This window comes from Caretta caretta, chromosome 11 (assembly GCF_965140235.1).
Source record: "Caretta caretta isolate rCarCar2 chromosome 11, rCarCar1.hap1, whole genome shotgun sequence".
NCBI classification, from domain to species: domain Eukaryota; kingdom Metazoa; phylum Chordata; order Testudines; family Cheloniidae; genus Caretta; species Caretta caretta.
The window spans coordinates 21,678,186-21,693,400 of NC_134216.1; the positions used below are offsets into that span (position 1 = coordinate 21,678,186).

The following is a 15,215-nucleotide window of genomic DNA, read 5'->3' on the forward strand; positions in this document are numbered from 1 at the left end:
GCTGGCACAGGTGTGTTTTTTGTTCCAGCTAGTATCTGAAATATCTCACACTCATAAAATGTGCTCCAGATAGTCCTATTCCTCTCTAAAAGAGATATAACTGTTATTATATATGGACCCAGCAGAGAAAGGAGATAGACACACACAGGCGGAGCTGATTTAAAGCACAGCTGTCTGTGGTGGAGATTGTATTGTTATGACAGCAAAACTTAAATGAAAACCAATGTGAGGCTATGCCTCCATGAACACAGACTACCTAACAATTTAAAGGGACAGGAAACTACATTACTCTACCCTATTTTAAACCACTTTCCTAATATTTTACATGACTAACATAAAACACTATATAATCTAAGTAACATCTGCAGGTGGACTACTGCAGTCTCTTAAATTGCAAGGGATTATTCTATTCCAGGATAGAAACTCACTAACTAAACAATTTATAAATTATTGGTTTTCACACATTCTTGGGATAACATGGTGATGGTGGTGTTGCATTGTGCTGAAAAACAGGAATTGCCTGTGGTAAGGAAGCAATTAGATCTGGTAAGGAATTAACTCGATCTAAGTTTCTTCTACCAAGTCTTCAAAATTATGGGTTGTAACGGAAGGAGGTTCAATTGGAGGAACAGAAATTCTACTGGGACATCCCTGGACTCTGGTACTTAGAAGCAACAACTGATCCATATGCCATTCCCATAAAATACCATTAGATGGTTTTACCATGAGTGAAACAGGTTCCATGCATTTTACATTTTTTCCCAGTACCACATTCCACAGTTGCAAGTCCACACTAAGTCTCTTACTTGAATAAAAATGATGATGAGTCTTACGTCAATCAATTTGCATAGCTTGGGATTTGGCTACATGTGAGGCAACAATCAGGATACAACAGGTACACAAAGACTGCTTAAAGAAAAGCATTCCAGGTGATTCTTGAGTAGTAGCATATGGTATGTTCCTGTAGGTAAGCAAGAAATTATCTAATTTCTGCTGATGACTCAAAATGTACTTGTTAGCTCTTAAGGTATCCTTAAGTATCTGTTCAAAGCACTCCACTAGTCCATTTGTATCAGGATGGTATAGAGCACAACATTATGTGCTGATGTCCATTTGAAGCTAGGAACTTCTGAAACTCTTCAGAACAGAATTGAGGTTCATTGTCACTCACCAACTGTAACGGCAAACCAAACTGACTGACTGAGGTACAACTATGTCCAATGGTCTTAGTAGCAATAGTAGATGTCATTTTGGTCATTTTGAATGGGTATCAACTACAACCAAAAACATACAGCAATCTAATAGTCTTGCAAAGTATATGTGAATACGCATCCAAGGAGTCTGAGGTCAAGACCAGATGAGCTGGGCCAGGATCATGACGAATTTGCTGACATGTAGTACAGCATGTCACCTTTCTCTTAATGTCTTTGTCAATCCCCACCCACCAGTCATGGATCTGGAATATGGCCTTCATCCGTACAATGTCAAAATGACCTTTGTGAAGAACTTTCAAAACCTGAGATTGAAGTGATTTTGCAATGATTACTCACAGTCCCCATAAAATGCAATCTTGAGTAGCAGATCATTCATATTGCTGTCACGCAAATTGAATAAACTGAGGATTCTTAGAATCCAGCACTGTACCTTGTAGTACCATTTCCTTTCACAAGAGAAAGCACATCATCCTTAGCAGTTTCTCTGTTGACATGTTTACTAGTGCCTGTCCGTCAAATTGAGATAAAACACTTTGTCAGACATTTCTTTGGACTGATGGGAGCTTGGGATGACAGATGCATCAGACCATCAGAATTGCCGTTTTGAGTCTTTTTATGGAATTGAATAGGATAGGAATGAGCTGAAAGAAAGAATGCATATTGTTGCATGAGAGCTGCAGCTAATGACAGAATTCTATGTTTCAATCCAAAAATTGAAAGTAACAGGCGACGATCCATCAGCAAGATAAAATGTCTACCATACAGATAAGTATGGAAGTTCTGAAATCCAAAGATAATGCTGAGAGCTTCTTGCTTCATTTGTACTTGTTCTTCTTAGAGGTAGTAAGTGTTTGTGAAACAATGGCAATTGGTTTCTCCCTGCCATTAGGGAAAACGTGGGAAAGAACTATACCCACTGCATATGGTGAAGCAGCACAAGCTAATTGCAATGGTAATGAGACACCAAAGTGCCTAAGAACTTTGGCTGATGTCAAGAGTTTCTTTGCTTCCTTAAATGTACACTCACTCCTTAGTCCATTTTTTCTTTGCTTGTAACAGTTCATGTAAAAGTACCAATATTGTCGCCAGATGAGGCAGAAATTTACCGTAGTAATTAAGCAGTCCTAAGCATGAACATAACTGTGACACGTTCTCTGGTCATGGCACTTGAAAACACTGCCTTCTCTTTCTCTGGCAATTTCCTTTAGACTCTGACATCAATTACATGTCCCAGGAATTGACCTGAAGGTTTGAAAAACTCATATTTTTCTCAACATATTCTCAATCCTTAGTCTTTCAAGCATTGCAAGACAGCATCCAAATGTTGAAGATGACCCTCTTGATCCTTCCCTGCAACAAGGATGGCATCCAATAGAATTGAACTCCATGCAGTCCCTTCAGAATCTCATTCATGGCTTCCTGGAACAGGGCAGCTGCCCTTGTGACACTGAAAGGCAACCTGTTGCAACAAAATAAGCCTTTTAGCATGTCGGTTTTGAGGTATTTGTGAGATGCCAGATCAATCTCTATTTGTAAGTATGCATTGAGAAAATCCAATTTACTGAAACATTGTCCTCCACTAACAGTAGCAAACAAATATTCAATATGAGGTAGTGGATACTGGTTAGCATAAAACTGGATTCAGGGTCACTTTGAAACCTCTACAAATTTGACAGAGGCATCTTCCTTGATCAGTGGTACAATGGTTATAGTCCACTCAGTGTGTGAAACTGGTGACATCAATCCAGTGTTCTCTAAAGGGTCCAAATCAGCCCCCAGAGGCTTCAGAGCATACAGCACAAGTCTGGGCTAACATGATTTTGGCTGGCTGGCTGACTGAACCGTGAGCTTGACTGACACACTGCTCATCTTCTCCAAGGTGATCACCTTGATCTTTGTACAATTCACCTTGAACTTCTCAAGCCAAGTTCTGCTAAATAATGGTGGATACTTCCCTTCTATCACATACAAGGGGAAAACAACGGATTGTCCATCTATTGTCATTTGGAATATCCCTTTTCAGACTAACTTTTCTCCAGAATGAGTCATCAAAACCATGGCGGTTTCTTCCAGAGGAACTTGTGATAAAGTCTGATGTGACAAAATCAGTGAAACCGCAGCTCCAGTATCAATATCCATTCTTGCAGGAACTCCTTTTCTTACTCCAGCTTCTGATAACACATACAGTGCGAGGTCTTGGTCAATGTTAGTAGTGCTCTTGTCTTTTTCCACATTATGAATTCCTGATTTCCATCTTTTCTTAGGTTCAATCTTCATAGTGTCTTGGATGTTTGGTTATGCTGTGTTGCTGACTGTTGAACTGTGAGACAGATTACAGTAATATATCCTTTCTTCTGGCACCTTCTGCAAATGACCTGGCATGCCCAGCAGTCCTCCTCAGTGTGGGTAGTTTATGCACAATGGCCACATGGAAATTCCTTAAGTTCCTATGGTTCTCTGTCTCACCGATTCAGGAGGTGAACTTCTCAGTACACACTACATTCCAGAGAATCCTTCTCTGTGGTTTTCCATGGCAATAGCTACCTCAACAGCTTTCTTGAATGTAAGCATTGATACAGATAGTTACTTTTTCTGTATCTGGTCATTGTGTAACCCAGAGACAAACTGATCATGAAGGATATCACTTAATATTTGTCCAAACTGACAATGCTCTGACAACTTTAACCTTGGAATAGCACAAAATTTTGCTACCAATTCTCCACTTCCCTGATGTCGCGGATGGAACCAATAATATTCTGCTATCTTTGGTAGAGTAGGAGAAAAATGTTCCTGCATTGCTATAGTAATTGTGGCATACATGGCAATTCCAGGCACAGCTGGAGACAAGAAGTCATGCAGCAGTCCATATGCCTTAGGACCTATCACTGTGAGCAAGGCTGAAACTTCTTGTCTGTCTGGAATGCAATTGCAGGCTGCAAATTAGTCTAAACATTTGAGGTACAACACTCATAAACCTGCAGTTTTCACCGAACTCATCAACCTTTCCCACACTAGTTGCCATTTTTCTGCTGGGCTTCTCACCCTCCCAGATGCCTTCACTTCCACAGAGAACCCACCCCCCCCACCTTTTTTTTTTACTGTGCAGCACTACCGGCACTTGATCTCCCCCTACTGGCTGTGTGCTCATACTACAGCCTTTGATTGTACTTGGGTTCCTTGGGCTGGCTGCAGACCCTCAGTACAAGCTAAAACTGCTTCTCTCTCTAGCTTACTTGAGAACAAAAATGGATGCCCTCCCCTCCCTATTCTGTCTTTGCAGCAGCTAGGCAGCAGAAAACTTCTGCTGTGTTCTGTCTTTAATTGCCAACTTCCCCCTCTCTAACTAGCTGATTCCAGCTGTACCTGAAGCAAAATGCAGCAGCTGTTTTCCACCTTCTGTGTCCAGGTGAACATTTTTCTTCCTTTTAAAAAAAATAGTATGTGCTTACTTTTTCTTCTTCTTTTTCAGGCAGTAGAAACCACTAGACACTCCTAGGAAAAAAGATCCTCATTGCCAACATTTTATATCTGGACCCAGCAAAAAAGGAGATAGACACACACAGGAGGAGGTCTCAGAGTGGTAGCCGTGTTAGTCTGTATAAGCAAAAAGAACGAGGAGTACTTCTGGCACCTTAGAGACTAACAAATTTATTTGAGCATCCTGATTATCACTACAAAAGGTTTTTTTGTTTTTGTTTTCCTCCTGCTGATAATAGATCACCTTAACTGATCACTCTCGTTATAGTGGGTTTGGCAACACCCATTTTTTCATGTTCTCTGTGTATACATATATATATCTTCCTACTGTATTTTCCACTGCATGCATCTGATGAAGTGGGTTTTAGCCCATGAAAGCTTATGCTCAAATAAATTTGTTAGTCTCTAAGGTGCCACAAGTACTCCTCGTTCTTTTTACACAGGAGGAGCTGATTTAAAGCACAGCTGGTCTTCTGTGGAGACTTTATTGTTCTGGCGGCAAAACTGAAACTAAAACCAAAGTGAGGCTGTTGCCTGAGGCTACGTCTTCACTTACCAGGGATCAATGCTGCTATGATCAATCAGGAGGGGTCGATTTAGCAGGTCTACTGAAGACCTACTAAATCGAACACAGAGCACTCTCTGGGTGACTTCCGTACTTCACCAGAACAAGAGGAGTAAGGTAAATTGACAGGAAAGTGTTGATGCAGCGCAGTGTAGACACCACAGTAAGTCGACCTAAGCTATGTCAACTCCAGCTGCATTATTCACATAGCTGGAGTAGCATAACTTAGATCGACTTACCCCAGTAGTGTAGACAAGGCCTGAGTAAGCACAGGATGCCTAATGATTTAAAGGGATAGGACATCACAATAACAGAGATATAATGTTAAAACTTCTCACTCTTAGTCAAACTATGCCCTTTACCAGGATCTTTAAGCACAGAAATGTTCGTTAAGTCTATCTATCCCAACTTGACTTTGGAAAGATAGCATTCTCCATGCCACTACCATTTTGTTGTTAGATCCTTTATACTCATATGTTCTACTTTTTGGAGCTTGTTGGCAATCTGAGATCAAATTTTAATACTATATTGGTATTTGCTATTGTTTTGGATGATTACTCTCTTTCTTACATTCTTTCTTTCAATTATATACTTCTCTCTCTCTATTTTACCTATATACACGTAGAATTGAATACAGCTATATGACTGCTATTTATTATACTTACATGTATATTCTATACTTTTAACAGTATATCTGGCATGACTTATTATTTGTCAGGAAGCTAGTAGAGTTTCTTTGAGTCGGTAACTGATAGCTTATATGTTTCCATTTTGAAAAAAGAAAACCTTTTAGTTTTAATAAAAAGTGAAAGGAAAAAGCCAGCACAGTGATAGGAGAAGTACTAATGAAAGCCGTAACCATGCGAATGTGATCAAATAAAAAAGCTATTTTTAAAGAAACTTTTGGCAGTTCTAAGTCAAGACTTGTGACATGTAACCTTTTAAACTTTTTATTGAAAAAAAAAATCTAAAAGCAAGAACAGAATCATTACTAGACTAACACCTCTAAAGGTTTTGGGACAAAAAGGAAAGGATCATGAAGCTTAAAATAAAAATGTGCTAAAAAAACCATGACAATCAAGACAAGAGCCCCTAAAATTGGCAATAAAAAGTTTTATATCTCTTTTAATAAAAAAATGTAAATTAAAAGAGGTCCTGGACAAAACACTACAGAAAGCTGACTACACTAATGACTATGAAAAGTCTGGAGCAATGAGAAGTTTCAGAAAACATAAAATAAAACTGCAATGATAACACTTTCTCAGGTACATTCCTTTTATTTTAGATTTATTTTAAGTAAGAAACATTTAATATATTTTAATAGTGATTACTGGTGGAATTTTCAGAAGTGCCTAATAAAATCAGATGCCTGATTCTTATGGAAAGTAAATGGTATTTCAGTTTCTAACTTTCCTAGGTGCTTTAGAAACTCTCACTCCAAGTTTACATGGTTAGAATGTCTGAAGCAGTCAATAACTTACAAGTATTTTCAAATACTCTCTTCAAAGACATTTTCTTCTTTTCATCACTACTAGATTATCAATTCTTATCCTCCCCAAGTACAGTATATAAATTAGCAAGTCAGAAATTATATAATTATTATTTAGTGAATAGGAAGCATCTTGACAGGGCTTCTTGCAGAAAGCACATGACATGGCTGCTTTGAGACCTATACTAGTTACTTGTGAGTAAGGCTACATTTTAGTCACAGGTATTTTTAGTAAAAGTCATGGACAGGTCACAGGCAGTAAACAAAAATTCACGGCCCATGACCGTCTGTGACTTGTACTATATACCCCTAACTAAAACTTGGGCCGGGGGCTGCGGGTGCTGGGAGGTGGCCCAGGACTCCATGCGTACTGGTGTCACAGTAAAATTGCCCCATGGAAATATCCCAGTCACAGTAAAATTGCCCCCCATAGGGTCCAATCGGTAAGCACCAGCATTGTATATTGCTAACGCCTATATATGCATATGCATGGGATAGGATTTTGGGAGGGGTTGAAGGTGTGAGCATGGAGCAAAAGATTCCTTTGGAGGTTGCGAGAGGCTGAAGGGGGAGGAAGGGAGAAAGGAATGGGTTAACTCGACAATCTAGCTAGGTCTGAAGATAAGAAGGTGACTCCAGGCACCCAAGGCCAATGCACACAAGCAGACTCTCTGATGCCAAGAAAGACGGGACCCTGGATTCCAACCCCAACCAGCCATGAGAAAGGAGAATTGAGCTGAACCGACCTGCAGGGTCTGTGAAAACTAGTGAGACTGCAAATGTCAGCAAGTGGAAAAACAACAGTCTTGCGTCCCGGTGTGTTTTGGGAAAGCTGAGGAAGCCATGGAAAGCCAGTTTGGACTGGTACAAAGAGCACGGGGGACAGAGGTCCCTGAACAAACACCCGCAGAAGAACCCAGGGCTTAAAGAATCCTCTCAAGACCCAAAGCAAGTCGGAGATCAACAGTAAACCCTGGACGGCCTGTGCACAGGACAGAACTCTTGTCCACCCTTCCCCCTCTTCTTCTTACGTTACACCCGGGCTTGGCCAGCCTCGAGTCGTGCGTGTGTGAGTATGAAAGCAGGTCAGGGCTCGGGCACTAACTCTTTCTTCTTTCCTTTGAGGGACGTGGGGAGAAACCAGCACTCACTGCTGTTATTTTTTTTAAGCTTTAAGCTTTAAAACTTAGTCACTTGGTGTGCTCCTTCATCTCATCCCTTAAATATCCTGCGGCCTCAGCCTGATCACCTGACACCCCAGGCAGATTGGTAACATAAATCTGTCCCACTGGGGGGTGGTCCAGGACCCCTGCGGGTGCTGGGGAGGGGGTGTTAGAAGGGCTGGCAGGCTCCCTTCCTCTGAGCAGCTCCCCGGAAGCAGCCTCTAGGGCAGGGAAAGCTAGGAGGGCTCTGCGTGCTGCCTCCACCATGAGCTCCAGCTCTGCAGCTCCCATTGGCCGGGAGCCTCCCTCCTTCTCCCCACCCTGAGGTAAGCACTGCCCCATAACCCAACCCTGAGCCTCTTCCCACACCCAAACTGCTGATGGCCCAGGGGCTGCCCAAGTGTTTGGGCAGCCCTTGAGCCAGCCACATTGGCCATTGCAAAAGTCACAGAGGTCACAGAAAATCATGGAATCCGTGACTTCTATGACATCCGTGACAGACACGCAGCCTTACTTGTGAGCTTCCAGTTAAATTTTAAGGTGTTCATTTTGATTAATAAATCCCTGACTGGCTTGGGATCAGCCTACCTGACAGATCACCTCTCCCCATAGCTACAATCAGCAGAAGCTCAGATATTAGATCCCTCTTGCTGTATTTGAGAGAGGTAGAGTTCTCTGTAAAGTGCCACAAACACAATGATACCCCTCCTGTCCCAGTCTCAAATAGTCTGGATTTGTTGACTGTTGTAATAGTTGGTTTTACTAATTTACCCTAATTTGAAGCTCAATTGTAAAAAGTGAATGAAAGGTAAAAAAAAAGTCAAAATAACCTATAACAACAAATGTTGATGGGGAAAGGTACAAAAAAGGGACAGAAAGGCTGAATTAAACTAAACAGAGGCCTACTGGTATAATTCAAAGATTGTGTTAAGATTATGCCTGGTAAACAAGACCAGTATACAACCAGAAATCGATGAACCAAAATTGGTGTATTGAAAATTAGGCCTAATTGGTGAACAAAATAAGGAAAGGATGGGCTATTCCGCCCATCTCTCCCCTTTTGGGGTCCTGAAAAAGAGGCTTTGAGGGGAAAGTTGGCAACCATAATGGCTGACTGAAAGATGAGAGAAAGGGAAGGAGTAAGCTCCACCATCATGGCTGTTACCCTCATTGTCTCCCGGGACCCTGGACCTTCTTCTTCATAATCCTGAGATATGTCCTGACCAGACAAGGCCAGAAAGAGGGACCCAGATGACATCACCATCTCTACCAGCTCAATCTCAAACACCACACCCTCACCCCCATGTGTCCTTTCCTTTGCAACCTTATTTCTTTTCTTTCCTCTCTCTCTCTCTCTCTCTATCTCTCTCTTTCTTCCTTCTGTCTATTAAGAGTCTGGCTTAGTTGTCCAAGACTTGCTATGCTGCTGTTAGCCTGTGAACAGAAACAGGCAGCTAAACCAGTGCCCTAAAACAGCCCATACTGTTACAAGTTTATCAGGTCTTGGGGTGGCTGATAAGACTGAATGCGGTGACAGGTTGCAAATGAGAGTGAATGCCAGAGACAGAAACTGAATTTTCTCTTTGCTATTATTTTCTCTCCCCTTTCGTATGAGTAGGTCTTGTTTTGTCTTTTAGCAAACAGGCTTTAACAACAACAGCAACCAGCCCCTCTCAGTTACTCTTTTCCTCAAACAGATTTTACCATCTTTAACACCTTCTCAGAAACTGCCAGACAATCAGGCAAGTTTTTGTTTTGTTCTGTTTTTCCCCTTCTGGGATGTTGTTAAAATCTACTGTTTAGATTTTGAATGCTTTAACTGTTTTTCCTTCTTTTTTGTATCTTTCATAAAGGTCCAAAGTATCTTTAATGAGGTCGCTGTATACCAAACCCTAACCCTCGTTTAAAACTGTTTAAAATTGGACAGCAACTGGATTACGTTAACACCTTTGTTCATATATTTAATCTAAATTAATATAACATGACATTCAGGGCATGCTGAAGGGCCTATTTATTTCATTTGGCCTTCAAAGAGAGATATGGGGCTGAGATATAGGCCAAACTGTGGGGGGTGATAGTATTTGATTATGAGTTGCTGCTTGGTAGTGGAAATGAGCTTCTAAATCAAAATAAATAAAATAAAAGTTTTTAGGGCAGAAATGCAGTAATTATTTATTGATTCAATAAAAATTAAAAAATCCTACTATATCTTGTCTATTTGGTTCTTTACTTACATAAAGAGCTAAAATATCCTTTAAAATCCTCTTATTTCTCTTTTTATACCAGACTTTAAATCTTCACTTGATGTTTTTAATGTCCAGTTTATGTAGGGTAAATACTTAGTAACTTACCACATGATGCCATTTCATCTGTTTCATCACCACAGTCATCCTCCCTATCACACAACCATGATTTTGGAATACAACGTCCATTCCCACAAGAAAACTGATCAACTTGACATGTTCTTGCTGCAATGACAAAGGCACACAAAAATCTTAAAATCTTAAAAGCAAGAGATAGAGTACAATCTGCTAGATCATTCAGTCCATGGCTTTTCTTAGAACTAACTTAGCAGGTGGAGGTCTAAATGGTATTTGCTTTGCCCTTGACTGAGTGCTATCCCCATCTCCTTTCCTCTCAGTGGAATTGAAGATACCTGCAGGACTGTACCCTTATCATTACATTCAATCATTCATAATGGATTTCACAGTAGGTGGGAAATTTGTGAGGTTTCACAGAATTATGCAATTACAGGAAATTAAATGTTAAAACAATATTAATGTTGTAGTCAAAATCATGAAAAATCTGGAAATGCCAAAATAGGATTAAGGCTGGCATTCTCAAAGAAGGCAAAAGAAGTTAGGCATCCAAATCCAACTGAATTCCAGAGGAAGTTGGGTACTTAATTTCCCTAGTCTCCTTTGAAAATCCAAACCTAAATATTCAGAGCAGTGATTAGTACTTAAATAAAATTAATTCAGAATTAGATGATCCAGTTCATATTACCAATTAACCCTTCTCCCTATCAAATGTGCAGACAGTTGCTTGCTATATTTAATTAGTTCTGTATATTATGGTTTTCTTTCCACTTTAAGAATTAAATTGATGGTTTAATCTGGTTTGTAAAGAAATCATGTAATTGCTCACCTGACATCAGTCATCCACCAAGGTTTATAGACACATATTGACAATGAAGACAAAGGGAATAATAGATTTTCATTATAGTAAACCAGTTATTATTTTTACACACCACTGAAGTGTCTTTTGGGAACACTGGACCCAATTCATTTCCGGCATAATGCCATTAACCTTAGCGGAGTTATGGCAGGGATGAATTTGGCCTATGGGGTGTGTGTGTGTGTGTGTGTGTGTATAGATATATATATCTTGTAAATACAGGCTTCTTCCAGATGCACATAATATTACACTACTTCAGATGCTCTTTGTTGCTGAAGATTTAGCTAATGTAAAATGAAAAAAAATCCTTATGATTTTTTTTTCTTTTAGATTCAGTTCAAGTGACTATGATGGGCAAAGTGCTAAACACTTGATCTTTATTGCTTCAAGAACATTTGTACGCATTTTGATGTGTGCTTTAGGTTGTTGTCATGTTGAAAAATAAATCCTCTTCCAGGTTTCCTCTCTGATGGGATTATTTTGATGTTATTATTGCTTAACACATTGTCAGCTATGCCATCAATATAAAAAAATAGCTCACCAAAATCTTCTGGAATAAATACAGTCTTACACTGTGACAATGATGATCATAACACTCATCATCATCATGGTAAATCCCCAAAAAGATGTGGATTCCTTGTAAATCGTGTGCCATCTTGTACAGTCTCTGGCAGGATGCTTAAGGTAGTCTGATTATAAATTCAGTTTATATCCATCACTGGCAATGTTACTGTGCCACCAAAGCTTTTGGCACCCATGTGATTGCCAGCCACGTATCAGCATTCCTTGGTACACACACTTGAGAATTTTTTGGTCTGCCATCATTATAATACCAAAAAAGCTGAGAAAACAAACCAATGGTGATGGAGATAATTGCTGGATTTGGTTTTGAATGTCCTGGCTTCTGATCTTGTCTTGCCACTTCACTTGGAGCAGTTGATGGAGACGATTATTCATTATTAGTGAATAATAAATAAAGTAAAATAATGACAAATACTCAGCTGGTGTAAAAGAGCACAGCTCCTGCATTTAATGGAGCTAACCAATTTACACTAGCTGAGATGACCCTAATACTTCACACCTAATAAAGCACTATTCATCCACATATAATGCTTAACAGCAGGAGTCAGACTCTCCTTGTTTAGAGCTTCTCCATACTTTCTGCATATAGAAATCTTTCTATCAGAGTAGGCATGTTCAGCAGTGCTTCATAAAAACATACAACTTTGTTCCAAAACAGTTTACCTTTTCAAAATTATCTTGAGCAAATGCCCAGCTAAATTCATTGGTGTGGGGCTTTGGCAGAAGTAGAAGAGAATAAGACAAGATGGGTCCTCATGCCAGCTCTTGAGAAGAGGAATTTACCAGCTCCTTATTGGATGAGCGTCTATCCTCAGCTTGCGCTCTCTCTCTCTCTCTCTCTCTCTCACACACACACACACACACAAACACAGATCATGCCCCAATACACCATGGAAGGACTTATGCTGGTACTCCACAGTTCCACTGTGGGATTGTAGCTCAGAGCAACCCGCTTTTTCTTGAAACTGTTCCCTTCTGAAACCCCAGATTTCAGTCAATATCAATTGAACCAGCATTAACCCATGCCATGTCCCTATGGTGGGGCAGTCTCAAAGCCAGCTCGCATAGTGGTCAGGCAATGGCTCCTCAGTTCTTTTTAGTCTCTCTTTTCCAGAGGGGGACCCTGCTGAGTCATATATCGTGAGCCTCAGCCCCTCCTATGTGTTTCCTCTTCTCTCTTCAGGGCTCTGTCACAACAGTGGGGTGGAGGGAGGAAGATAGAGGGAACCAAGCCCTCCTGATCTGCATGGTCCCAACCCTGGATGTTGCAGTCTTCAGATGACCTGTTGGTCTACCCCAAGTTAAACTCCCCTCTGGGTCTTCTCCAACCAGGCTGCAGCCTCTCCCTTTGGGGCATGATCGAAGTCTTACTAGTAGGAGGTTAATTTCCCAGGGGCAAGGGGTGTTGTTCAGAGGCTCTTGTGGCTTCCCACCTCCAAAAGGAGGGGGGACTTGGATCACTTCTCCCAGAGCGGTCTTACCTGCAGAGCAGTCACTTTGCCCACAGGCTTCAACTTCACTTCCTCGTGCAGATTGTAGCACCTTCCCCTGGCCTGCCAGTGCCCTTTCAAACTGTCTCTTCACCTAAAGCCCTGCATGTGCTGAAGGGGGTACGCCTCCTTAGCCCAGTATTGCTCCTGGGTTTGCTCTGGGTTATTGGGTGTGTAAACTCCATCACAGTTTCCACAACAGCTGCAGCTGAACAGCTATAGGGGAACTCAGCACACTGCAACAAGTTCTTGCTGGAGCGACACTGCATGTTGGAGGAGGGTAGGAAAAGAGAACTAATCTGAGCTGCACAGAAGGACAGTCAACCTATGTATACAGGATGGCTTCAGCCTCCACAAATTCAGGGTTGCACCTCCCTCTACAATCCCTGGATCTGCAGAATTGGGACACTTTGTCCCTTTTACACTCAACGGCCCCTCAGATCCTTCCTCTACAACTAGGTGAGCTTTGCAACATTTGCATGGCCCCTGCAGTGAAGAGGCAATCTAGCCATGAACAGATTATCAAAGTACTGGACATAGTAATTAGAAAGTATATTTTATTTTCATATTACTGTCTATAAACCTTGAACAACAACAGCACTGATCCAGCTAATCAATAACATACAAATATCAGACAAGCAAAGACTGTATAACATTACACGTTGTAACTTTAAAACTTTTTTTTTAAATATACTTTAGTTTTAGGAGGCCTCTTGGTATATTTACTGACATGAAACTTTGTAAAAGGTTTCACAAAGGAATTTATCTGTTTCAAATGGAAACAACTCACCACCTATATGACTCCAACTATGTAATCGGCCCTTAAATTTTCATTACTGGTAACATACATAAATTATATACTAGTTACCAGTCAAGCAGGATCCAGTCCATCATTCCTATATAAACTACAGTTAACCCTCTATTTTTGCTCACAAAATATAGTTGTTTGTGTCATTGCCAATAGGTGAAGTGGACTGCAGAGAGAAGAACAAATAAGAATCTCATCCCACAAAGCCTGTTGAAATAAATAACCCTTACCCAACAGACCCTTGTATTCACGTAAACAGATCAAGACTTTTACAGGATCTGGCCTAAACTGCACTTGGGTATGAACAATAAAAAGCAATTAAAATGCATATTTCTCTGTACTATGGGGTGAAGACTCTAGTTCTCTAATTCCCATCCTTTTTACCTAGATTATTAAAATGCACATTATGATTTGTGTGACAGGCTTCCTTTAGAGTTTCAACTGAAACTGCTCTCTAAAATGTGCCAATTTGCACTCCCCAACTTAAAATCAATTAATGTATTAGAAACTCCACTAGATAAAAGCCATTGATTTCTTACTTTGCTACTATAAGTGAGCATTTTTTCCTCTTGTTCTTTGAAACAGCCAACATAAAGAATCAGAAAATAAATGAAATATAGTGTAGTGAAAGAGATTTTTAAACAAAATTTGAAAGGAAGGATGTTTTTGTAAAGCATCCACACAGTTTGGTTTTAGGACATTTTAAGTCAGATAATATGGATTCAGGGAACATCACTATGTGTGTATACATGCTGCCAATCTCTTTCTTTCACTCAGTACTTAAATAGAATAATAAGTTTACTGCCTATTTTTCAACATTTATCAGACTACTAATGACCTCTCTAGAATGGTCTACTGATCTGTACTAAAGACTGTATGTTTCTGTGCAAGAATGGACTGGTTTAGGACTCCTAGATTTATTGTAATGAGACAGATTATATGGAAATATAAATAGATGAGGTCAAACGGGACCTCCATATAAAACCCCATACATAAATAATATAACAAATACTAAACTATTTGCAGATGAATTCAGGGGAAACTGAGTAAAATTATATTTGTCAAGGTAAAAAGCAACAAGAACAAAATGCTTACTTGTCAGATGACTTACATCACAGTATGATAACAAACTACATTCCAACTGCCAAGAAAGATTTAGCAAGGGCAAGTTTGCGTCCAAGTAGTGCATTGACAGTCAACCCATATGGGTAGATTAAGTGCCAAATTACTTTGGAGAGCAAAGTAAAGCA

The 15,215-nt window shown here is 40.2% G+C and overlaps 1 protein-coding gene across 7 annotated transcripts in view; it reads right to left on the reverse strand.

The window, feature by feature from the left end:
* LRP1B (LDL receptor related protein 1B) overlaps positions 1-15,215 on the reverse strand; it is a 1,334,345-nt gene that overhangs the window by 521,823 nt on the left and 797,307 nt on the right. For all 7 annotated transcript variants that reach the window (XM_075117809.1, XM_075117811.1, XM_075117812.1 and 4 more), the window contains one exon: positions 10,260-10,376. In XM_075117809.1, coding sequence (XP_074973910.1) covers positions 10,260-10,376 — 117 coding nt within the window. The remainder of the gene's footprint in view (positions 1-10,259; positions 10,377-15,215) is intronic.